Source organism: Coregonus lavaretus (assembly GCF_964263955.1).
Source record: "Coregonus lavaretus genome assembly, chromosome: 1".
NCBI lineage: Eukaryota > Metazoa > Chordata > Actinopteri > Salmoniformes > Salmonidae > Coregonus > Coregonus lavaretus.
The window spans coordinates 68,063,902-68,090,215 of record NC_139988.1 but is presented as its reverse complement, the minus strand read 5'-3'; the positions used below and the strand labels follow the sequence as shown (position 1 = coordinate 68,090,215).

The following is a 26,314-nucleotide window of genomic DNA, read 5'->3' as shown; positions in this document are numbered from 1 at the left end:
ATGTGCTTCTTCTTGAGCCACTCCTTTGTTGCCTTGGCCGTGTGTTTTGTGTCATTGTCATGCTGGAATACCCCATCCACGACCCATTTTCAATGCCCTGGCTGAGGGAAGGAGGTTCTCACCCAAGATTTGACGGTACATGGCCCCGTCCATCATCCCTTTGATGCGGTGAAGTTGTCCTGTCCCCTTAGCAGAAAAACACCCCCAAAGCATAATGTTTCCACCTCCATGTTTGATGGTGGGGATGGTGTTCTTGGGGTCATAGGCAGCATTCCTCCTCCTCCAAACACGGCGAGTTGAGTTGATGCCAAAGAGCTCGATATTGGTCTCATCTGACCACAACACTACTCACCCAGTTCTCCTCTGAATCATTCAGATGTTCATTGGCAAACTTCAGACGGGCCTGTATATGTGTTTTCTTGAGCAGGGGGACCTTGCGGGCGCTGCAGGATTTCAGTCCTTCAAGGCGTAGTGTGTTACCAATTGTTTTCTTGGTGACTATGGTCCCAGCTGCCTTGAGATCATTGACAAGATCCTCCCGTGTAGTTCTGGGCTGATTCCTCACCGTTCTCATGATCATTGCAACTCCACAAGGTGAGATCTTGCATGGAGCCCCAGGCTGAGGGAGATTGACAGTTATTTTGTGTTTCTTCCATTTGCGAATAATCGCACCAACTGTTGTCACCTTCTCACCAAGCTGCTTGGCGATGGTCTTGTAGCCCATTCCAGCCTTGTGTAGGTCTACAATCTTGTCCCTGACATCCTTGGAGAGCTCTTTGGTCTTGGCCATGGTGGAGAGTTTGGAATCTGATTGATTAAATACTTCTGTGGACAGGTGTCTTTTATACAGGTAAAAAGCTGAGATTAGGAGCACTCCCTTAAGAGTGTGCTCCTAATCTCAGCTGGTTACCTGTATAAAAGACACCTGGGAGCGAGAAATCTTTCTGATTGAGAGGGGGGTCAAATACTTATTTCCCTCATTAAAATGCAAATCAATTTATAACATTTATTTCTGGGTTTTTTTGTTGTTATTCTGTCTCTCACTGTTCAAATAAACCTACCATTAAAATTATAGACTGATCATTTATTTGACAGTGGGCAAACGTACAAAATCAGCAGGGGATCAAATACGTTTTTCCCTCACTGTATATGCATGTGTGTGCTCGTGTGTTTAAAACTCCTCACCCTGCTCTCCCTCTTCCAGGACTACCCGTCACTGGCTCTGATCACAGAGAAGATGTCAGAGAACAACATCAACCTCATCTTTGCTGTCACCAGTCCTGTGGTGCCCCTCTACCAGGTCAGTAACAATTCATTCATCCATCCAACCAACCAATCAATCACATTTGATTTACAGTGTCCTTGGAAAGTTTCCACCAATCTTCACATGTTTTGACTTACAATGGAATTAAAATGTATTCAATTATTTGTTTGACAGAACTACAGTGAGCTGATTCCTGGGACCACTGTGGGCACCCTGTCCAATGACTCAGGCAATGTCATCCAGCTCATATTGAATGCCTATGCGGTGAGTGGGCCTGCGTGTGTGTGCGTGTGTGTGTGTCTGTGTCTGTGTCTGTGTGTGTGTCTGCGTGTGGGTAGGTGCGTGCATGAGTCTCTGTGTGTGTGTGTATGTGTTTGTATCTACAGTGCCTTCAGACATATTCACACCCCTTGACCTTTTCCACATTTTGTTGTGTTACAGCCTGAATTTCGAATTTCGAAAAAAAATTTGTCACTGGCCTACACACAATAACCCATAATGTCGTAGTGGAATATGTTTTTAGAAATCTTTACAAATTAATACAAAATGAAAAGCTGAAATGTCTTGAGTTATTAAGTATTCAACTCCTTTGTTATGGCCAGCCTAAATAAGTTCAGTAAAAATGTGCTTAACAAGTCACATCATAAGTTGCATGGACTCACTCTGTGTGCAATAATAGTGTTTAACATGAGTTTTGAATGACTACCTCATCTCTGTACCCCACCCATACAATTATTTGTAAGGTCCCTCAGTCAAGCAGTGAATTTCAAACAGAGATTCAATCACAAAGACCAGGGAGGTTTTCCAATGCCTCGCAAAGAAGGGCACCTATTGGTAAATGGGTTTTTAAAAAAGCAAGCATTGAATATCCCTTTGAGCATGGTGAAGTTATTAATTACACTTTGGATGGTGTATCAATACACCTAGTCACAGATACAGGCGTCCTTCCTAACTCAGTTGTCGGAGAGGAAGGAAACCGCTTAGGGATTTCACCATGATGCCAATGGTGACTTTAACACTGTTATAGAGTTTAATGGCTGTGATAGCAGAAAACTGAGAATGGATCAACAACCTTGTAGTTAATCCACAATACTAACCTAATTGACAGAGCGAAAAGAAGGAAGCCTGTACAGAATAAAAATATTCCAAAACATACATTCTGTTTGCAACAAGGCACTAAAGTAATACTGCAAAAAAATGTGGCAAAGCAATTAACTTTTTGTTAATGTTATGTTTGGGGCAAATCCAATACAACACATTACTGAGTACCACTCTCCATATTTTCAAGCATAGTGGTAGCTGCATCATGTTATCAAATCAAAATAAAATGTTATTTATCACATGCGCCGAATACAACTGGTGTAGACTTTACAGTGAAATGCTTGCTTACAAACTTTTCCCAACGATGCAGAGTTTTAAAAAAGTATTTAAAAAAATAATACAATAGTAACTAACACAAGAGGAATAAAATAGAATGGAGCTATATACAGTACCAGCTATATACAGTGGGGGAAAAAAGTATTTAGTCAGCCACCAATTGTGCAAGTTCTCCCACTTAAAAATATGAGAGAGGCCTGTAATTTTCATCATAGGTACACGTCAACTATGACAGACAAACTGAGGGGGAAAAAATCCAGGAAATCACATTGTAGGATTTTTTATGAATTTATTTGCAAATTATGGTGAAAATAAGTATTTGGTCACCTACAAACAAGCAAGATTTCTGGCTCTCACAGACCTGTAACTTCTTCTTTAAGAGGCTCCTCTGTCCTCCACTCGTTACCTGTATTAATGGCACCTGTTTGAACTTGTTATCAGTATAAAAGACACCTGTCCACAACCACAAACAGTCACACTCCAAACTCCACTATGGCCAAGACCAAAGAGCTGTCAAAGGACACCAGAAACAAAATTGTAGACCTGCACCAGGCTGGGAAGACTGAATCTGCAATAGGTAAGCAGCTTGGTTTGAAGAAATCAACTGTGGGAGCAATTATTAGGAAATGGAAGACATACAAGACCACTGATAATCTCCCTCGATCTGGGGCTCCATGCAAGATCTTACCCCGTGGGGTCAAAATGATCACAAGAACGGTGAGCAAAAATCCCAGAACCACACGGGGGGACCTAGTGAATGACCTGCAGAGAGCTGGGACCAAAGTAACAAAGCCTACCATCAGTAACACACTACGCCGCCAGGGACTCAAATCCTGCAGTGCCAGACGTGTCCCCCTGCTTAAGCCAGTACATGTCTAGGCCCGTCTGAAGTTTACTAGAGTGCATTTGGATGATCCAGAAGAGGATTGGGAGAATGTCATATGGTCAGATGAAACCAAAATATAACTTTTTGGTAAAAACTCAACTCGTCGTGTTTGGAGGACAAAGAATGCTGAGTTGCATCCAAAGAACACCATACCTACTGTGAAGCATGGGGGTGGAAACATCATGCTTTGGGGCTGTTTTTCTGCAGAGGGACCAGGACGACTGATCCGTGTAAAGGAAAGAATGAATGGGGCCATGTATCGTGAGATTTTGAGTGAAAACCTCCTTCCATCAGCAAGGGCATTGAACGTGGCTGGGTCTTTCAGCATGACAATGATCCCAAACACACCGCCCGGGCAACGAAGGAGTGGCTTCGTAAGAAGCATTTCTAGGTCCTGGAGTGGCCTAGCCAGTCTCCAGATCTCAACCCCATAGAAAATCTTTGGAGGGAGTTGAAAGTCCGTGTTGCCCAGCGACAGCCCCAAAACATCACTGCTCTAGAGGAGATCTGCATGGAGGAATGGGCCAAAATACCAGCAACAGTGTGTGAAAACCTTGTGAAGACTTACAGAAAACGTTTGACCTGTGTCATTGCCAACAAAGGGTATATAACAAAGTATTGAGAAACTTTTGTTATTGACCAAATACTTATTTTCCACCATAATTTGCAAATAAATTCATTAAAAATCCTACTATGTGATTTTCTGGGGAAAAAAATCTCATTTTGTCTGTCATAGTTGACGTGTACCTATGATGAAAATTACAGGCCTCTCTCATCTTTTTAAGTGGGAGAACATGCACAATTGGTGGCTGACTAAATACTTTTTTTCCCCACTGTACCAGTACCAGATCAATGTGCAGAGGTACAAGGTACTTGAGGTAGATATGTACATAAAGGCAGGGTAAAGTGACTACGCATCCGGATAGATAATAATAACAGTAAAATAAAGAACAGAGTAGCAGCAGCAAATGACGAGTGTGAAAGTGAGTGTGTGTATGTTTGTTTGTGTTGTGTCGGTATGTGTGTGTGTATGTAGTGTTTGAATGTGTTAGGGATTTGTGTGGGAGCGACAGTGTAGTGTGTGTGTGTGTGAGTGTCTACATATATATGGTGTGTATATAAAGTCTAGTGAGTGGGTGTAGGGTCAGTGCAAGATAGAGTCAGTGCAGATAGTTTGGGTACCATTAATTGACTATTGACTATTTAGCAGTCTGGCTATTTAGCAGTCTGGCTATTTAGCAGTCTTATGGCTTGGGGGTAGACACTGTCTTAGAGCCTGTTGGTCCGAGAGCCGATGCTCCGGTACTGTTTGCCAGACGGTAGCAGAGTGAACAGTCTATGGCTTGGGTGGCTGGAGTCTTAGGCAATTTTTTGGGGCCTTCCTCTGACACTGCAAGCCCTGCCACATACGACGAGCGTCGTAGCCGGTGTAATAGGTTTCCACCTTCCTCCTATATTGTCATTTTGCATGTTTGATGTCTCGTCGGAGGACGTAGTGGGATTTCTTGTATACGTCCATGTCTGTGTCCCATTTATTGTAAGCTGGTAGCTCTAGCCTTTAGCCCAGTGTGGATGTTGCCTGTAATCCATGGTTTTTGGTTGGAATACGTTCTTATAGTCACTGTGGGGATGACATCGTCTATGCCCTATTGATTATTGATGAAGCCCGTGACTGTTGTGGTAAACTCCTCAATGTTATCGGATTAATCCTGGAACATATCCCAGTCTGTACTAAGGACTGGGAAGTTTTTCAGGATAAAAAATAAATGGAATGGAGCTAAGCAGAGGCAAAATTCTAGAAGAAAACCTGGTTCAGTCTGCTTTCCACCAGACACTGGGAGATGAATTCACCTTTCAGCAGGACAATAACCTAAAACACAAGGTCAAATCTACACTGGAGTCGCTTACCAAGAAGACAGTGAATGTTCCCGACTGGCCAAGTTACGGTGTTGACTTAAATCTGCTTGAAAATCTATGGCAAGACCTGAAAATGGTTGTCTAGCAATGATCAACAACCAATTCAACAGAGCTTGAAGAATTTTGAAAAGAATAATAGGCAAATGTTGCACAATCCAGGTGTGGAAAGCTCTTAGAGACTTACCCAGAAAGACTCATAGCTGTAATGGCTGCAAAGGTGATTCTAACATGTACTGACTCAGGGGGTTGAATACTTATCCAATCCAGACATATTAGTGTTTTATGTTTCATGTGTGTGTTTTATGGCTTGTTTCATCTGTGTGTATTTCTGCGGACAGAAAATCCGCTCGGTGATTGACATGGAGACACAGGGGGTACCTGAGGAGCTGTCTCTGTCCTTCAGCGCCACCTGTCTTAACGGAGAGGTCATCCCTGGCATCAAGTCCTGCTCTGGACTCAAGATAGGAGACACGGTAAGAGGGCATTTTCGCCTCTCTTTTAACTGTTCTTCCTATCACTTCATCTTTCCTTATTTTTTCTCCTTTTCCTGAGAGGTCATCCCTAGCCTATACGCTCCTGCTAGACTCAAAATAGAAGACATGGTCCTCTCCGGGGCCCTTAACAAATAATACTTTTTAAAAATAATAATAATTATGCACCCTTCCCTCCTCTCTTCCTTGAAGTAATCACTGATCTAGCACAAATTGATAGATTAGGAAGGGTTCCATTAAAACACTTTCACCTAGCTAGTCATGTCAGATCAATGATTACTTCAAGGAAGGGACGAAGGAAGGGTGTATTTTTTAAGGATTCAAACGGGGTCAAGGAACTCTATACTCTCTTTTCTCACTCCGTCCTTATTATTATTTCATTTTCCTGAGAGGTCATTACAGATCTGCATGCGCTCCTCCAGGGAGCTTGCTTCCTTCCCTCTTTTATTCTCTTTATTTGTTTTCTCCTATTATGGGGGAGGGGGTACATTTCTTTCTTTCGCCTTGTCATTTGATGGGTGTGTTACTCGTGTGTGTGTGTGTGTGTGTGTGTGTGTGTGTGTGTGTGTGTGTGTGTGTGTTTGTCTGTGTGTGTGTCTGGGCCTGGCACCAGCCCGTTTCCTACACACTGCCCCAGTGCTCTGACTCACTCGTGCCAGCCTCATGATCCATGTCCAACTGTCTAGCTTAGGACAGTCACACACGCGCACTCGCATGTGGAGGGGGTCAGTCATATACACACAGAAAACATCAGAAAAGAGAGATGCTCATATACACTGCACACTTCTCGTATACTCATAGACACCCGCAGTCCCGCACCCAAGACACACACACTTAACTTACTAAACAAAAAAACACACTAAACATCCCCTTCTCTAGAACCACATATTCACATTACAAATTCCTCCTGTGTGCTACCCATCTACTCACTGTCCTAACCTCTTCTACCTCCACTCCTCCTCCCTTCTACTTCTCCACTCCTCCACCCAGGTCTCCTTCAGCGTGGAGGCGCGGGCGCGCGGCTGCCCCAAGGACAAGCGCAAGACATTCGTCATCAAGCCTGTGGGCTTCAAGGACTCTCTGACCGTCACCGTCACCTTCGAGTGCGAGTGCAAGTGCCAGGCCCACGCCCAGCCACTCAGCCCTGTCTGTAACAATGGCAACGGCACCTACGAGTGCGGCATCTGCCTGTGTCACCCGGGGCGACTGGGGCCGCGGTGCGAGTGTGCCGAGGGTGACTACAGCGCCAAGGAACAGGACCGGTGTAGTGTTCCCTCCACCGGGGGCATTGGGGGGGCAGGGGGTCCTGGGGCAGCGGTGTGCACTGGGAGGGGCGACTGCGTGTGCGGCCAATGCGTGTGCCACAGCAGCGACTTTGGCAAGGTGTGGGGCAAGTTGTGCGAGTGCGATGACTTCAACTGCCTGCGCTACAAGGGCGAGCTGTGCTCAGGTGAGAGTAGAGGGAAGGAGGGAGGATGGGAGGATGGGGTTTCAAAGTGCTTATAACTACAGCCCAGACTTTTTCCTGGTCTGGTCACATGTTTACATTTCAGTTAGCTGGGAATTTATTTCCGGCAAGTTCTATAACTGTATAGGTATTTCAGTGTTTTTGCCCTATAATCTTTCATCACAATCTGACCTTTAATGTGGTGGGATTTACCTTCAGACAACTTCTATAACACTATTTCCCAAGATAAACTTAGACATTCTCAGAAGAAATTCAGTTGTTTCTGTCAGAGTTTCTAGGGAAAAATCTTTGAGCTTTTTCCAGGCCAGTATTAGCCATCCTCAATCCCCACCTTACTGGGAGGAATTACCAACAATAACAGCCAGCCAGCCAGCCAGCCAGCCAGCCAGCCAGCCAGCCAGCCAGCCAGCCAGCCAGTCTCTCTCTCTCTCTCTCTCTCTCTCTCTCTCTCTCTCTCTCTCTCTCTCGCTCTCTTGCTCTCTCTCTCTCTGTTCTGCTAACTCTCTCTCTCTCGCTCTCTCTCTGTTCTGCTAACTCTCTCTCTCTCTCTCTCTCTCTCTCTCTGTTCTGCTAAGGGCTAGCTCCATTCACAACAACCATGTGGCTCTGTGCTGTGTGCCGCAGCTGTGTGGGCTAAGCCATGCGTTCGACGGGTGTGTTTGTGTTTGAGCTGAGCTCCTGAGGTAATGATAGAACAAGTGCCTGCCAAGCTCAGACTTTGCATATGTCGCGTAGAAAGAACAAGTAGTTAAAGGTTTATTGTTTGTGTGTAAGTAGTTAGTGTGGGTTGAGTTTGATCTAAAAAGGCTAATCATGCTTATGTCAAGTATTACAATACATTATAACTGCACCACAAGTTTAAGAAAGCTTTAAGTAATGTGTTAACAGTAGTTCTTACAGTAAGTAGTTAGTGTGGTGTCAATTTGAGCTTCAGTTTGGGTGGTTCAACGAAAGCACATTTCTAATGTATGACCATCCTTAGAGTTTAGCTCTAATGGTTGAGGTCATTAACTGTAAGCGATGCCAGAGTGGCTGCCTTGTGAGGTAAGGCGAAAAGGCTACTGAACACAGGGAACACATGTAAAGGCCTACATTATCTGTGCCCCTGTCAAATAGTGGATTAAGGCCTTCTGTAATGCTGGATTTGGGGTACTGTAAATCTATTCACTTTTAGGCCAGTGCTCTGATAACTCTTGATTTAAAGCATTACATTCACTGAAATCCACTCACAAGCACTAAGTCACTAGCTTGTATCCCATATTCCTGTATCCCCTTATAACCAACATCATCACTGCAAAACATGTACTCTGCCTGCTTAGTCGTACATTTACCCTCTCCAATCCAATTCTCACAACCTTATTTGCTCTATTTCCCAATGTGCAATGATAATCGAGAAAATACCTATCTGCTTTGTCATTGGCTGATGCTGTCATAGAGCTAAAAATAAACCTGGTCTGGTGTGTGTATCTGCGTATGTGTGTTGTGTATTGTTCAGAGTGGGGAACAATGCCCGCTTACCAGTTTTAGAGAGAAGCAGTTAGAGAATGGCATAATGACAGGAGAGTGGTGGTTGGAAGGCTTGTGGTTTCCTTAATGTATGTTTTTGACTAGTCATTTTGTTATCGAGGCGGTTCACTCACTTGCATTCATTGTTTTCCTGTCTTGTTGTTTAGCTGGAGTCTGGTTTGTGGTGATATACCAACAACAACAGATGTATGTTCTGCACTGTCACTGTCATACTGGCACTGGGACCAAAATAACACACACATACACACACACACACACACACACACACACAGAGGCAAAAAAAGCACCCAGACACCGCTGACACATCATGTTCTAGAGAAACAACAATGGAATTAGTTCCACTTCCAGCGCTCCGACTATTACAGAAACAGGACTTGCTACCTCCCAGTATTTGGCTTTAAATTCCTGGAATTCCTCACCATTCCAATCCCATTTTTCTTTTTTTTATCAGATGGATTTAGGGTGCATTAGCGATTTTTGATAACACGCAAGTATGCTTTATAGGGTTCAATGCATTGCGTCCAAAATGGTACCCTATTCCCTATTGAGTGCACTACTTTTGACCAGTGCCCACTTTTGACCGGGCCCATAGGGCTCTGGTGAAAAGTAGTGCACTATATAGGGAATAGAGTGCCATTTGGAACATGTGTGGAATGTATGGCAAATCTCCTTATGTAACCAATGATTTATCATATATGTTATCAAGAGATTGGAAATGCAAATAGATTGTTGATGAAAAGACTGTATTCAACATGGTTCAGAAATAGTGTTCATTCGTACCAATCTCTAATGTCACATTCACTGGGATTCATCAAAAAGTACACAGAAATATTATGAACTTCTGTAAATATATTATAGGAAGAACACATTTGAGACTATAGTCACCTGAACGATTACCCATGTTTTGGCTTTCTCCTCCCCCTCTCAACTTTCCACCCTTCCTTCTCCCTTAACCCTACTCACCTTCCTCGTCTCCCTCACCTCTCTCACCTTCCTGTCTTTGCTATACCCTATTCTTCTTCTTCTCCTCTTCCCTCTATCGTTCCCTCACCCCCATCACCCATATTTCTGCATCCTCCGTTTCCTCCTCCCCCATTACTTCCTTCCTTCCCTCTCTCTCTCCTCCCCAGGCCACGGCACCTGTGACTGTGGGTTCTGCCAGTGTGACTCGGACTGGCAGGGGGAGAACTGTAACTGCTCCCGCCGTACTGACACCTGTATGTCCAGCCTTGGCCTGCTGTGTAGCGGCCGGGGCCAGTGTGTTTGCGGGGCCTGCGAGTGCACCCAGCCGGGGGCCTACGGGGCCACCTGCGACAAGTGCCCCACCTGCCCCGATGCCTGCACCATGAAGAAGTGAGTGCGGTATCCACACACACTCACAGACAGACAGACACACACACACACACACACACACAGAAGACGTCTACAGTGTCGTGCCTAAGATAAAGTACTGTACAGTTCAACTCAGACTAAACTGACTCGCAGACAGTTGAGTCATTGAATGTGTAATTGCCCCATGTTGAGAAGAATGTGAGTAATAGACGGTGACGTGCGTGTGTGTGTGTGTGTCTGGAATGATACAGAGAGTGTGTGGAATGTAAACATTTCAAGAGAGGGAAGCTGTTCAATGACAACACCTGCACCCGCATCTGCAGAGACGAGATTCAGCTAGTGGATGACCTTGGTAAGACAAATCAATTTCTGATCCAATTCGATTTCAATTGCTTTTTACAGCTACATTCACAAAGTACTTTACAGTAACCCGACCTTGACCCCCAAAGCAAGCAGCAGCACAGTAGTAAGGCAAAACTCCCTAGAAGAAAGAAACCATGAGTGGAACCAGACTCAGAGGTGAGGCCCATCCTCCTCTGACTGTGCCAGGTCGAAGGTTGGAGTATAAATGTCCATCTAGTCCAGACAGTTCACAGCATGTGACCAACAAAGCCAAATGGTTGTCCATTTAAGCAAATAAGACACCAAATCATTGACTGAAAAAACACGCTTCAAACCACCACTGTTTAATACCCAACATAAATACCCAAATGAACATCATGAAGCTGTCTTGAAATTGTAATTAGCATGACACTATCCACTGTCATGATGGCTGACATCGTATCAAATGATATGACTACTTTGTGTAAAGATAAGAGAAAGATGATTCCCTCTTCCTTCTCTCTGCCTCCCAGAGTTCCATGATAAAAATGCTGTGAACTGCACCTATAAGGACGAGGATGACTGTGTGGAGCGCTTCCAGTATTATGAGGATGCCAGTGGCAAGTCCATCCTATTTGTGGTCAAAGAGCCTGGTAAGAATCATATATACACACGCACACAAATGCGCACTCACACACACACACACACACACACATATTTGAGGACATCTTTTGTGTCCACAAAATGCTAAACGGTATTTGCCAAAATGCTAAACTGGACAAAAGTAGAAGTGTGTTTGAAATGTTGTGAACAAAAGAACTAATGGCTGTTATTATTTTGCGTACCAAATGTAAAAGTGACTACATGAGACCACAACCACCAACCAACACATCCAGGCCCACTCTGGAGCCTCGTGTTCAATCAGTGCTCCCTTTTGATCCCACCTACCCCCATCCATCCCCATCCATCCCCATCCATCCATCTGCTTGTTAAGCGGCCATGTTGAAAGAGTCGTCGGTTGCAAAAAGCTGTTAACAGCCACAGCCCGCAGAGAAAGCCTGTCCCTGGGCCTGCTTTTAATCGACCCACGTGTGCAATTTAGGCGCGACTTGGGTAGCAGGGAAGTAGCAGCCAAACATTCCCTTGAACACAAAGCACCGGTCCTACCTTGTAAAAAGACGCTCGTAAACAAGCATCCCAGCTCCCGAGGAACTCGCTGACGCTTCACAATCCTCTGGGGAGGAAGGAGGGATGAGGGAAAGAGAGGTGGCGGGGTAGTGGTAGTGGTGGTGGTGGTGGTGGGGGGGGGGGGAGAGTTAAAGAGGGAGAAATAGAAAACAGAAACGTTGAACCCGCCTCGCATATTTTGGTTTGTATTAGGTTTAGTTGATGTGTAGGGCCTGCCAGAACTGGAAGTCCTGAAGTCCAACTCACATAAGCAGAGGTAGAATAAACAAACCTTTGGTTAGCACAAAATTACTATATCCTCCACTTAAAAATGTGCTATCTAGAACCTAAAAGGGTTCTCCAGCTGTCCCCATAGGAGAACCCTTTAAAGAACCGTTTTTGGTTCCAGGTAGAACCCTATTGGGTTCCATGTAGAACCCTCTGGGGAAAGGTTTTACCCAAAAGAGTTCTAACTGTAACCAAAAAGGGTTCTCCTATGGGGACAGCCAAAGAACCTGTTTGGAACCCTTTTTTCTAAGAGTGTATACTCATATGGTATATATTGCCATAAACAAGGCATGTTTAATCTGAAACATCATCCCATACAAAATCGGTACAGACTCCTACGTTTTATAAACAGACACTAATGAAACCTAGCCTGGTCCCAGATCTGCTTGTGCTGTGTAGCCAACTTCTATTGTCAATACTGTAGGAGTTGGCAAAACAGCACAGACAGATCTGAGACCAGGCTAAATAAAACTGACTTGTGGAATCAAAATGTGGAGTATTCTGATGAGGAGTCGGGGACCATATCACCCATTCAAAGCCATACAAAGACACTTGAAATGCTAGAATGGGGTAAGACTTACTGATTTAAGTCGCGACGCAGTACAAAAAAGGGAACTTTTAACCAGTGTAACTGTATGTCCAATATTTATAATCATATCCTATAATCATATCCTAACATTGTCCAGGCTCATCTTATTCAGCCATGAAGATGGGATGATGGATAGAGCCGTGAGATAAGAGAAGATAGTAGGAGAGGTAGAGCAACAGGAAATTGAGTTAGAGCGAGGCAGGTATAGAATGAGAAGAATGATGCATAGAGGGGAAGTTGGAAGGTAGGAGCAAAGAAGTTGCTTTGATGTAGCTGTAAAAGTACACCCCTGCCTGCTTCCTCGGAATGTTGCGCAACAAACGCACACACACACACACGCACACCCACAAACACACAGACACACACACGGATGGACCCTAACGAGAGACCAGAGTGAGGGGGAGTAGGTATAACTCATCTGGTATGGGTCATCCCTTCCTCATGTCCATCACTAGCCGTTTTGCTATGTAAGGGATAATCAACGAGGGGCTATGCGTTCTATGGAAAACGTTGTATTATTTGTTCATTTGCCAGTAGAAATGTGTTCAACATCCACTGAAGTAGCTAACTAGCAAGTTTACTAGATAGCTACATTAATTGCCGTGGTAACCAACCAAACAGACCTGCTAGCTTAGCTAACCAAACCATCAGTCCTAGTTTACTGTTGTGAAAATATAATTCAACAATGCCAATCATGTTTTCGATTCAACTTTGGCTTTCAAAAGCAGCTCCAACATAGAACATTGTAAGAATGAACTTCATAGCCATTGAATTAGACCGTGCATTATTTAAGTGATAATGCCTGAGAAGCCGGTGTTTGGAGGATAGACAGTGCATTCGGAAAGTATTCAGACCCCTTGACTTTTTCCACATTTTGTTTTACGTTACAGCCTTATTCTAAAATTGATTAAATAGTTTTTTCCCCTCATCAATCTATACACACTATCCCATAATGACAAAGCAAAACAGTTTTTTTTTTTTTATAAAAAAACAGAAATATCACATTTACAGAAGTATTCAGACCCTTTACTCAGTACTTTGTTGAAGCACCTTTGGCAGCAATTACAGCCTCGGGTCTTCTTGGGTATGACGCTATAAGCTTGGCACACCTGTATTTGGGGAGTTTCTCCCATTCTTCTCTGCAGATCCTCTCAATCTCTGTCAGGTTGGATGGGGAGCGTCGCTACACAGCTATTTTCAGGTCTCTCCAGAGATGTTCGATCGGGTTCAAGTCCGGGCTCTGGCTGGGCCACTCAAGGACATTCAGAGACTTGTCCGGAAGCCACTCCTATTTGTCTTGGCTGTGTGCTTAGGGTTGTTGTCCTGTTGGAAGGTGAACCTTCACCCCAGTCTGAGGTCCTGAGCGCTCTGGAGCAGTTTTTCATCAAGGATGTCTCTGTACTTTGCTCCGTTCATCTTTCCCTAAATTCTGACTAGTCTCCCAGTCCCGCTGCTGAAAGACATCCCCACAGCATGATGCTGCCACCACCATGCTTCACCGTAGGGATGGTGCCAGGTTTCCTCCAGACGTGACACTTGGAATTGATGCCAAAGAGTTGTCTCTGTCTCTGACAATTCCTTCGACCTCATGGCTTGGTTTTTGCTCTGACATGCAATTGTGGGACCTTATATAGACAAGTGTTTGCCTTTCGAAATCATGTCCAATCAATTGAATTTACCACAGGTGGACTACAATCAAGTTGTAGAAACATCAAGGATGATCAATGGAAACAAGATGCACCTGAGCTCAATTTCAAATATCATAGCAAGGGGTCTGAATACTTATGTAATTAAGGTATTTCTGTTTTTCTTTCTTCTAAAAACTTGTTTTCACTTTGTCATTATGTGGTATTGTGTGTAGATTGATGAGGAAAAAAATAATGTAATCAATTTTAGAATAAGGCTGTAGAAAAAGTCAAGGGGTCTGAATACTTTCCGAATTACATTTTTACATTTTAGTCATTTAGCAGACGCTCTTATCCAGAGCAACTTACAGTTAGTGAGTGCATATATTTTTCATACTGGCCCCCCGTGGGAATTGAACCCACAACCCTGGTGTTACAAACGCCATGCTCTACCAACTGAGCTACACAGGACGAATGCACTGTATGTGATGAGTCAAAAAGGTTAGTGCAAGGGTCAATGCAGATAGTCCGGGTAGCTATTTGGTTAAGTATTTAACAGTTAGCTCAGTATCAGAAATGAGTATTCAACAATGCCATGGTATAATGCCTTAATATAATGCCTTTATAATGTAAACATATTTAGACCAGATACAGCTCTCCCACTTCTTCAACAAAGTTATTGGAGACATTTGGAATTGTTTTCAGCCTGATCTAAGAACAGCTTCTCCTACCTAAATCCTAACCATATGCGAAAAGCGTAAAACTGACTCGCAAACAGTGCTTAGGGACAATAGGCTTTGTTAAGGGCTCAAATGTTAAAAGCTTGTCTTTCTGTGCTTCTGACAACTAATATTTGATGCCCTCGTGTATTGCCCTATTGTGTTATGTGGAAGTTTGCTGACATTTTATTATTGTAGACAGGGCTCTCTCACAAAAGAGATTCCTATCTCAATGGGATTTCACCAGAGTAAATAAAAGATAAATAAAATAGACATCCATTGGTTGCCCCTCTTTCCCCAGACTGCCCTAAAGGTCCAGACATCCTGGTGGTGCTGCTGTCCGTAGCCGGGGCCATCTTGTTTCTGGGTCTGGCTGGCCTGCTCATCTGGAAGCTACTGGTCACCATTCATGACCGCCGTGAGTTCGCCAAGTTCGTGGAGGAGCGTGCCCGCGCCAAGTGGGATACGGTAAGAGGGCACATGCACACACACACACTCTTGTGCACACACACACACACACACACTCTTGGCTTGCTAGGCTGAAACTAACCCATAGCCCAGGGGTGGCCAACAACGCTGGTCCAGGGGAGCTACAACCATTCAACTGGGCACAATCTACCATTTAGAACAGAAGTAGATTAATCGGATGTGGGATTCAATTAATCAGCCAGCTTTCTATACTTAATTTTGTATTTGAGGATGTCACAGTGCAAGGCTATGAACTACCAGGTATACTATGGTGTCTACTGCTCCCCTACCATACAAGGCAATGTATTATAGAAGAAAAAATAGAATAAATATTTGTTCATTTGTGTTGTTGAAACTTCTATTGTTTGGTTGGAAGCGGAGGTCGGATCTCTCTCTCACTCTCTCTCTCATTATGCTTTTTATTATTTTTTTTGCTGCAATGTTCCTCCCTATACAGAAAGAAAAGGCAGCCTCCACTCCCCAGGGGTGGCTTGGTTGGCACTGAAATTAGCTTAGGCTAATTAGCCTTTACTGGCAGTGGCAGGGGCTGCCTCACACACACACTCTTCCCATCAGACGTCCCGTCCTGACCTCATCTGGTGCCCCTAATCCTGCGCATGGGATGCCAGAACTCACATAATCCTCCTTGCATAAAGGTGCTCAATTTGTTGTAACTCAAGTGCCGGGCGGGTGTACCATGTGTCTGAAGTAAGGCTACTGTTCATAACTCGTCATAGAGCTCCTGAATTGAGGCCCACGTTCAACTCACAACCCACATTCAAGTCAATTCAGGAATGGGTGGATCTTGAAATCTAATGCACAATAATCATTTCCAGAAACAAATGTCTATTCATCAACTGAATTGACTTGCGCTGAACTGTAGTAGACCCCATAACATTCATTCTGAAACTCTCTGTTTTGAATTGTAGGGCCATAACCCCCTGTACAAAGGAGCCACCTCAACCTTCACAAACATCACATACAGAGGCAACAAGGAGTGATGGCAACCAGGATCACTGAAATGACTGCAACATTTGAAGGATCACTGAAATGACTGCATCATTTGAAGGATCACTAAAATAACTGCATCCATTGGATTCTTTCAATGTCCTCTGGAATGTTATGATTTCATGTGCTGGCTCTACTGTCACAAGAAGAAGATGTAATATTTGTGTAGTGGTTTGTTGTAAATATGTATTTAAACGATACCAAATATGTTTTAGGAGGCATTTCAACAATAACTACCATCAAGTTCTATCACGATCCATAATTTTGAGTTCTATCACGATCCATAAATATAACTTAAGCTGTCCATTAATGAAAGTAGAGTAGGCTACATTGAGAGATAAATGTACGACGGTAGACGTGACTCGAATAAGGCACATTTCTTTCTTTAGTGACAGAGAAGCGAAGGCCAAATAATGATACTCATAGCACACGCTTGACATCACTTACTCATCAGCGTGTTGTAATTTCCTGTCTACATGATAAGCATAGCACACGCTTGACATCACTTACTCATCAGCGTGTTGTAATTTCCTGTATACATGATAAGCACATTGGCCAAATAACATTTCTGAGATGTGGTTTAGCGATCTGTCACTTTGCTAAAAAAAGAAAAACGCCTCTGGGTTCTCTCGCTTTCACATTTCACAGATAGTTTCCTTCAGCTGTTGACATTGACTTGTAACATATCTCTCAGATATGCAAAAGTATTATGCTTAAATGTTTTTACGTCAGCTATGGTGTACATTATGATTCTATGTACTGCACATTGGCCCATATCTATAGCGTATTAGAGTAGGAGTGCTGATTTAGGATCAGATCATAATGAATACGATTACATGGATAGGGGGAACCTGATCCTAGATCGGCACTCCTACTGTGAGATGACCTATTGGTAAAGAGGTGTGGAGTCTTTGTTTGTATGTGAAACCAGCACTGCCTTCTTACATTCCCAGTTATTGTCAATATAATGTTCAGGTATACCATTCTTCAGACACAACACCACAAATCATCTCTCAATCACATGGTATATTTACTCCTTTAGCATCATAGTCAGTGTCTTGTATTCATAAATGTGACGTGTTATTAAGATATTTGCTCACTGTATATATTGTTGCACTTGTTTACTTTAATCAACTGCCCTTGTTGATTATGGGTCAGTTAAGCTGTCAATCATTTGTAAGACCTAACTTTAACTAGACCTCCAGCCCCCAAGATGTCACTGATGATAGGTTTCACTGACACCGGACACTGTTTTTATTTGCTCAAAACATCCCATTACCAGAAAAGGAAGGAAGCACAGAGTACGCTCTTACGCTTACTATGACGACATCGTTCCATATCAAATTCACAGGGTCTGTGTTTTAAAAATGTTTGCAATTCTTTTACATTGTTTTTCATATCCACTTTTGCAAGGGAAACATTTAAATAAATAAATAATGGGTTTAAATGGATACTGAATTTGTGTGATATGTGTTTCTTATTATAAACAGGGTGGTTCAAGCCCTGAATGCTGATTGACTGAAAGCCACGGTATATTAGACCGTATACCACGGGTATGACAAAACATTTATTTTTACTGTTCTAATTACATTTATAACCAGTTTATAATAGCAATTGCTATTTATTGCTTAAGTATATAATTGTTGTAAAGTTAAATATTGCAGAACACTGCATGCAGAATGATTGGTTACTGGGTTTTAAAATTAAAAACAACTTTGATATTGCGCTGTGAGAGTGCATGACAGGAATACTCAACAAAATAGTGTTTACAGAGTAAAACTAAATTAATATATTAACAATATATTAGGTTGATTATGGTTTCTTGCAGTGTGTGAAGACTTGTTTAGTTTACCCCTGAAATGGGGTTAGCAGTTTTGGTTAAATAAACCACTCAATCTTTTTTACTTGTGAGATGGGCTTGTCAAAGAGCCTTCCATCCTCTCTGGGCTTGTGTCTCTGGGGCCAAAGCGAGGAGGCCAAGGGCCAGTTTGTTAAGCATATTATTCATATTGTGTAGAACAATGCTGCCCTCTTCTGGCCTGTATGCATATTGCAGGCCTTTTGTTGGACACTTCATACACCGCAGAAAATGTCGATGACTGATGACCACCCCAAACCCTGGAATAAGTGATGTATTCAGTCCAAACCTCTGGAATCAGCGATGTATTCCGTTAGTGACCACGTTTACATGCACACCAATATCCCGGTATTATTCGGGATAGGCCTACTCAAGTATTCTGTTTTTGAGTTGACACATAAACATCATATCCTGTTTACAATAACCCGAAAAGACTTGTATAACGGTTACGAGAAACCCGGATAAAATGCCTGGGATATGCTGATTTTACGACGGGATACTGTGGTATGTAAACATATTATCCCGTTTACTGTTGTTTTTCGCGGTCTGCGCAGGTTCAGTTTCGCATATCACGGGTGTTGTGTGATGATGTTTTCATCTGATTGTCAAACAAATCACGTAAAAAAGTAGGTTACCTGGGCAGTTCAATCCACAATAATATATTTTGCTGATTGACTGGGTCGTATAGCCTACTGGCTACTTTCACCCCTAATTTGGACAACTTTCTGCTTATAATTTCTGACATTTGGTAGGACATTTGTTTGTTAACTCAAGTTAAATACATGCAGCTTCTCTTCTGTCATAACTTGTTGCCCCAGAACAATAAATAAAGTAGTGCTCACCAGAATAATGTCTTACATTGATAGAATTAATGCATTAGTAGACCGAATCTAATTAACAATGGTAAAGTTGTCAGTTTCGTTTAGGGACCGGGGAGAAAACGCAATAACTCCAAAACAAAGGAAAGATTGGCCCTGTGTAAAATGTCCAAATGTCATCGGTTTGACCAGTTCTAAGGAAATTAAAAGCAGAAAAAACGATAAAAATACGTTTCTGATAAGACTACAGTTTGCATATTTTATGTGGTTGAAATACTGTCTGCTTCCATAACAGTGTCAAAGATAACACATTACACTTGCGTTGGCGTTTTCTGAAGAGATGCTGATATGCTGAAAGACATCATATTTCTCCACTCTTGTTGCCGGGGGTTCTAAGCTGACATATGGAATTGTTTTAAGATGGTCATATTATGGATAATTTAGCTATTTCATTTTGAATTTTAGGACCCCTTTAGGTAAAATAAAAGGGTTGGTATACAGAAGATAGCCCTATTTGGTAAAAGACCAAGTCCATATTATGGCAAGAACAGCTCAAATAAGCAGAGAGAAACGACAATCCATCATTACTTTAAGACATGAAGGTCAGTCAATCCGGAAAATGTGAAGAACTTTGAACGTTTCTTCAAGTGCAGTCGCAAAAACCATCAAGCGCTATGGTGAAACTGGCTCTCATGAGGACCGACACAGGAATGGAAGACCCAGAGTTACCTCTGCTGCAGAGGATAAGTTCATTAGAGTTACCAGCCTCAGAAATTGCAGCCCAAATAAATGCTTCACAGAGTTCAAGTAACAGACACATCTCAACATCAACTGTTTAGAGGGGACTGAGTGAATCAGGCCTTCATGGTCGAATTGCTGCAAAATAACCACTACTGAAGGACACCAATAGGAAGAAGAGACTTGCTTGGGCCAAGAAACACGAGCAATGGACATTTATTTAGAACAGTGGAAATCTGTCCTTTGGTCTGATGAGTCCAAATTAGTGATTTTTGGTTCCAACCGCTTTGTCTTTGTGAGTCGCAGAGTAGGTGAACAGATGATCTCTGCATGTGTGGTTCCCACCGTGAAGCATGGAGAAGGAGGTGTGATGGTGTGGGGGTGCTTTGCTGGTGACACTGTCTGTGATTTATTTAGAATTCAAGGCACACTTAACCAGCATGGCTACCACAGCATTCTGCAGCGATACGCCATCCCATCTGGTTTGCGCTTAGTGGGACTATCATCCAGGCTGTGTAAGGGCTATTTGACCAAGAAGGAGAGTGATGGAGTGCTCCATCAGATGACCTGGCCTCCACAATCCCCCGACCTCAACCCAATTGAGATGGTTTGGGATGAGTTGGACCACAGAGTGAAGGAAAAGCATCCAACAAGTGCTCAGCATATGTGGGAACTCTTTCAAGACTGTTGGAAAAGCATTCCAGGTTAAGCTGGTTGAGAGAATGCCAAGAGTGTGCAAAGCTGATATGTTAGAAATTAGGCCTAGCAATGAGGCCAGCTCAGTTTGGCTCTGTTAGTCACCGCTTACAGTTGTTTTTTGTAGCACAGACTTTGGGATGAATCAAACATATCTGTGCAATCCCATACCCCTGCTGGCCATGGGGTGCTCACTAGCGCCCCCCAAAGGTGCAATTTTCCTAACTTTAGTGATTTGTAAGTCAAGAACTGATGAACATATCCAAACATTACTTGACATGAATGTTTACTAAGGGATTTAATTAAATTATGAGGCTCCCACATTTCAAGCTTAAATATGAATGACTGAAAAACACTTTTTAAAAAGTGCAACACTTCAAACATTGAGTTGGTATGTGCTGATGCAGCACAGCGTTAGGTAGGTTTTAATGGAGGTACATTACACGCATATTAGAATGATATTGGCGAAGATATTGATAAGAATCCGATTAGGGTTCGGGTTAGAAAAATAAACTACAAAATGGCACCATATTTGTAGTTCACAACTTTTCAGTTTTAGGGGAGATAATATGTCATTTGTCATTATTTTTACATACATTTAATAAAAAACATATATTGCATAAGAAAAAGTCAACATGATTCAAATTAAAGACAGATGCAGCTACAATAATTTATGAATACTATCAAAAAGTAATAATACAAACGTGACAGGATCACATGATACCCTTCCAACAAAGGAAGCATCAACGTCACAGTTCCGAAAAAACACAGCAGTGACCCAAACCACAAAGACAACACTGTTCGAAATGCATATTTACCATTCTCCCTCTTTATATGTCAGATACTTAGTTGTAGTTATGATCATAACCTGTAAAATGTACAATTAATTTCCTCTAATTGTAATAATTGCGAGCTTTACTATCAAACGTCGCTGTTGCCAAAAATACGGGAGCTGTTCAGCAGGGCACAACGTTACAGAACGGTCATGTAGAAATGTTTTGTGTAGAGGCAATCGTGTCTGTGGTACAATCAAACTATAACAATAATTCAAAATTGACCAGAAACATACCGATGAAGTATGACTTATTGCCAGCTAATGAATGTATGCCCTATACAGTGGGGGGGGGGGAAGTATTTAGTCAGCCACCAATTGTGCAAGTTCTCCCACTTAAAAAGATAAGAGAGGCCTGTAATTTTCATCATAGGTACACGTCAACTATGACAGACAAATTGAGGAAAAAAATTCCAGAAAATCACATTGTAGGATTTTTAATGAATTTATTTGCAAATTATGGTGGGAAATAAGTATTTGGTCACCTACAAACAAGCAAGATTTCTGGCTCTCACAGACCTGTAACTTCTTCTTTAAGAGGCTCCTCTGTCCTCCACTCGTTACCTGTATTAATGGCACCTGTTTGAACTTGTTATCAGTATAAAAGATACCTGTCCACAACCTCAAACAGTCACACTCCAAACTCCACTATGGCCAAGACCAAAGAGCTGTCAAAGGACACAAGAAACAAAATTGTAGACCTGCACCAGGCTGGGAAGACTGAATCTGCAATAGGTAAGCAGCTTGGTTTGAAGAAATCAACTGTGGGAGCAATTATTAGGAAATGGAAGACATACAAGACCACTGATAATCTCCCTCGATCTGGGGCTCCACGCAAGATCTCACCCCGTGGAGTCAAAATGATCACAAGAACGGTGAGCAAAAATCCCAGAACCACACGGGGGGACCTAGTGAATGACCTGCAGAGAGCTGGGACCAAAGTAGCAAAGCCTACCATCAGTAACACACTACGCCGCCAGGGACTCAAATCCTGCAGTGCCAGACGTGTCCCCCTGCTTAAGCCAGTACATGTCCAGGCCCGTCTGAAGTTTGCTAGAGTGCATTTGGATGATCCAGAAGACGATTGGGAGAATGTCATATGGTCAGATGAAACCAAAATAGAACTTTTTGGTAAAAACTCAACTCGTCGTGTTTGGAGGACAAAGAATGCTGAGTTGCATCCAAAGAACACCATACCTACTGTGAAGCATGGGGGTGGAAACATCATGCTTTGGGGCTGTTTTTCTGCAAAGGGACCAGGACGACTGATCCGTGTAAAGGAAAGAATGAATGGGGCCATGTATCGTGAGATTTTGAGTGAAAACCTCCTTCCATCAGCAAGGGCATTGAAGATGAAACGTGGCTGGGTCTTTCAACATGACAAGAGAGAGAGAGCTCCTTCACAGGTGTAGGGATAGGAGTGGGTTTTATGTGATGGTGGGTAGGTGGACCCAGGTGCTCCGCCATATTCTGCCACTGCAATGACACCACCACCACCACCACCACCACCAACAACAACAACAACAAAATGAACAAACCACATCAAGTTAGGTGAAATGGAAGAATTCAAGAAAAAACTTTTATGTTAGAATTTTTTCCTGACTTACATACTACTCTGTGTTGAGACACGTGCATATGACAGAGACGCGCGTGAATGCACAAATGGAGGGGTGAGGGAAGAGACTAATTTGGTATTCATATTTTATTTCAGTCATCATTCACTTTATTCTTAAACCTGATCGAATGGTCATGTATTTTAGTCGTTGCCTCAAACATAGCAATACATGCTGTTGATAACTTAGTCGACTTTCACTGTCATTGCTGGTACACTGACAAAAAACTAAGATAATGTGCTGTACCATAGAGATGACTACACTCACATTGTGGACAGTGGAGACAAAGAAAATAGATACACACTATACACTCAGTGTATATCAATCAAGTATACTTAGAGTAGAGTAACTTCTCAAACAAAATCTAAGGGCAGTGTGATCCACCGTCTCCTCCTCTGACAGGTTCCTAGAGGAGGTGAGGACCTGGGCTTTAAACCCCCACCTGGGCTTTAAACCCCTTCTTCTTTTCCCCCAGAAGCAGGATGGGGACATACCCTGCTGCCTTTAGACTAAGAAGCTGAAGCTACAAAGTATGTTATGTTCATTATTTCTGTACAATTTCAAAGGAAAGTCACACAAGTCTCCTTGCTGGTGGATGTGTCTGCCTCAACAAACAAAATATCAACCGATATGCTTGTGACGACAATATTTTCACTCATATGGAGGTATTCATTATCCACAGTCTGACGAATTTAGCGTCAGTCCTGGACCCCTTCTTATATTTTTTCAAGCCTCCATTTTTTTCTTTCTTTTTTTTGCCCTCACCCCAAGGGTTTGGGCACAGCTTGGACACTTTTTTGTTGTTGTTGATCCCGGCATTTCTGAAATTGAGGACAATGTGCATCTTTAAAATCTGTCAATATGAACACAAAAGGCTAATTGTTTAATATCATACTCATACCATCATGTCATATTATGTTAATCATAATTCCATAATGAGGTAGTAAGTAGAGGATTATTTAGATTATTTATTATTTAGATTATTTAGTAAGTAGAGGATATTAAATTGTCCACATCACAAACAAGATCAATAAACTGATTAAGAAGGCAGATTCAGTTATTGGAGTTAGTTATTTGACTGACTCCAGACTCTCTGGAGGTCATGACAGAGCAGAGAACCAGACAGAAACTGGATATCTGTATAGTACTTCCAATGACTCTAGGAGTACTATTAGCAACTGGCTTGTAATGCGAAAGTGCTCAACAGAAAGATTTAGGAGGTCCGTTTGACCTAATGCAACAGTTTTATTTTGTTTTTTTCTATGACCTTACTTGAGGGGTAGCCTACTTAGACTGGGTTCCGCCATGATTGTAAAATGTTGTAGGCCTATATTTGATTGTATAGTTGCTATATATTGGTAGTAAGATATTATTATTAGGCTCCCACTTCTGCCCTACAAAGGCAAAACGCAGGAAAGACGCAATGTTTTTTACTGCACAATCTGACTATAAACAATTTTCTTTCTAGACAGACAGCAATTTCTGATAATCCATGATATATTTTGATCATCTGGCTTGTTCTTGTGTCAGGAAACAGATCAAAGATGTTTTACCAAATTTGTAGTTACTGTATTTTGCCTTTGTAGGGCAGTCTTGCCAAAGTCATAGTGTTACTGGTTACACTATTGCCAGGTCACATCCCTGTTGCCCCTGTAGACTTGGACAGTAAGCCTTCCCAGTCTAGTCCACTGATGCTGTCCCAGCACACAAACTTAGGCTACAACAGTCATTTTGTGTTCGACCTGATCATCAATAAAGACAGTGAGCTGTGGGACAATGAATCATAAACACTCTAAAAAATAAAGAGTATTATCTGATCTTAAATGGTTCATCTGGATTTTTTTTTTTAAGAGGGTTCCCCTACAGCAGGGTTCTTCAATTCCGGTCCTGGAGGGCCGAAACACTTCTGTTTTTTTATTTCTACCTGGTAGTTAATTGCACTCACCTGGTGTCCCAGGTCTGAATTAGCCCCTGATTAGAAGGAGAGGATGAAAAACAGAGGTGTTTCGGCCCTCCAGGACCGGAATGGAAGAACCCTGCCCTACAAGTACAAATGGTGTCCCAAAGCACTCTTTCTTTTCTGAGTGTACTGTGAATAACATCTCAATATACTGTCAATAATGTTTCACTGAGCAACTACTAAGGCACAAAGGATTTTCTCATTTTTTTCTCTCTGATAATTTTAATGGTTGTACAGACAAGACATACCAGTAATTTGTATATTGGACACATACAGGCCAATAAAGAAACTAGCTACACTATCACAGATCTAATTAAAATGAAAAATACAATTGTTCTTCTACTATTATATGCCAAAAAATATATGCAGAGTCAATGTTTTTTCTAAAGTTTGGTGCAGAATTCAACACAATTAAGTTTATTAATTATATTGCAAATGACACGGTCAGTTCCGTTACTACGGAATCATGGGAGATTGAGTTTCACAGTCCGTCACTCACAACCCGCCAATTAAGTCATGAGTCTGAAATAAATAATTCGCAAAAAAGTATTTCCATGTGCTTACACGATTGATATTATTGATTGTCTTTTTACATAAAGGATATTAACAGCGAGTAGATTTTTAAACAGCTACTGTAACTAAAACGCCTACACGCTTCAAGGAACCAACAAGTTAACGTTAACGTTAGCATACAACAACAATGTTGGCCAGAGTAAAGATCACTTCCAGTGTACAAGATGATAAAGCAATACACATAACTGATTAAAATAAAAGTCTAGAATTACAGAAAATACTAGATTATTGGTCATTTCTTATCCGATAACTTACCTCGCTTTCACTGTAAAATAGCTAACTACGTCCAAATATGCAGTTATGTTTATTTGAACTAATAGCAAGAACTCTGAGAGCATCGAGTTAAGGAATTCAAAAGGGGCGTGGCATTGATTGCGTTCGTTGCGCCATGAGTTTGTGCTATTAGTGCATAAAACCATTTTGTCTGGGTTGCCACTCAGTAGTGTGAATAGGGGAATAGTCCATTCTGTCTGGACAGGCGAACATTGAGCAACATCATTCCTGATATGATCATGTAATCCAGGAACACTTTGACAGAGCTCAGTCATATTAAATCATCCTATAGCCCATGTACGTTCTACTACAACTTCATATTTCTGAATGTGGTTTTGGGTTGTGCGCTCTCTTAGGCAGCGTTTACACAGGGAACCCAATTCTGATATTTGTTTCCACTAATTGGTCTTTTGAACAATGACATTAGATATTTTTTTATCAAATATTTTACAGAGCTGATCTGAGTGGTCAAAAGACCAATGAGTGAAAAAAAGATCAGAATTGGG

At 42.2% G+C, this 26,314-nt stretch overlaps 1 protein-coding gene across 1 annotated transcript in view; it reads left to right on the top strand.

Annotated features, from left to right (window-relative positions):
* LOC311135474 (integrin beta-3-like) overlaps positions 1–17,898 on the top strand; it is a 31,124-nt gene extending 13,226 nt beyond the window's left edge. Inside the window, exons 7-15 of the mRNA XM_084169447.1 lie at positions 1,205–1,300; positions 1,439–1,528; positions 5,783–5,917; positions 6,926–7,385; positions 10,061–10,283; positions 10,514–10,614; positions 11,117–11,236; positions 15,273–15,439; positions 16,369–17,898. Coding sequence (XP_084025573.1) covers positions 1,205–1,300; positions 1,439–1,528; positions 5,783–5,917; positions 6,926–7,385; positions 10,061–10,283; positions 10,514–10,614; positions 11,117–11,236; positions 15,273–15,439; positions 16,369–16,440 — 1,464 coding nt within the window. The 3' untranslated portion in view covers positions 16,441–17,898. The remainder of the gene's footprint in view (positions 1–1,204; positions 1,301–1,438; positions 1,529–5,782; positions 5,918–6,925; positions 7,386–10,060; positions 10,284–10,513; positions 10,615–11,116; positions 11,237–15,272; positions 15,440–16,368) is intronic.
* The last annotated feature ends 8,416 nt before the right edge of the window (positions 17,899–26,314 follow it).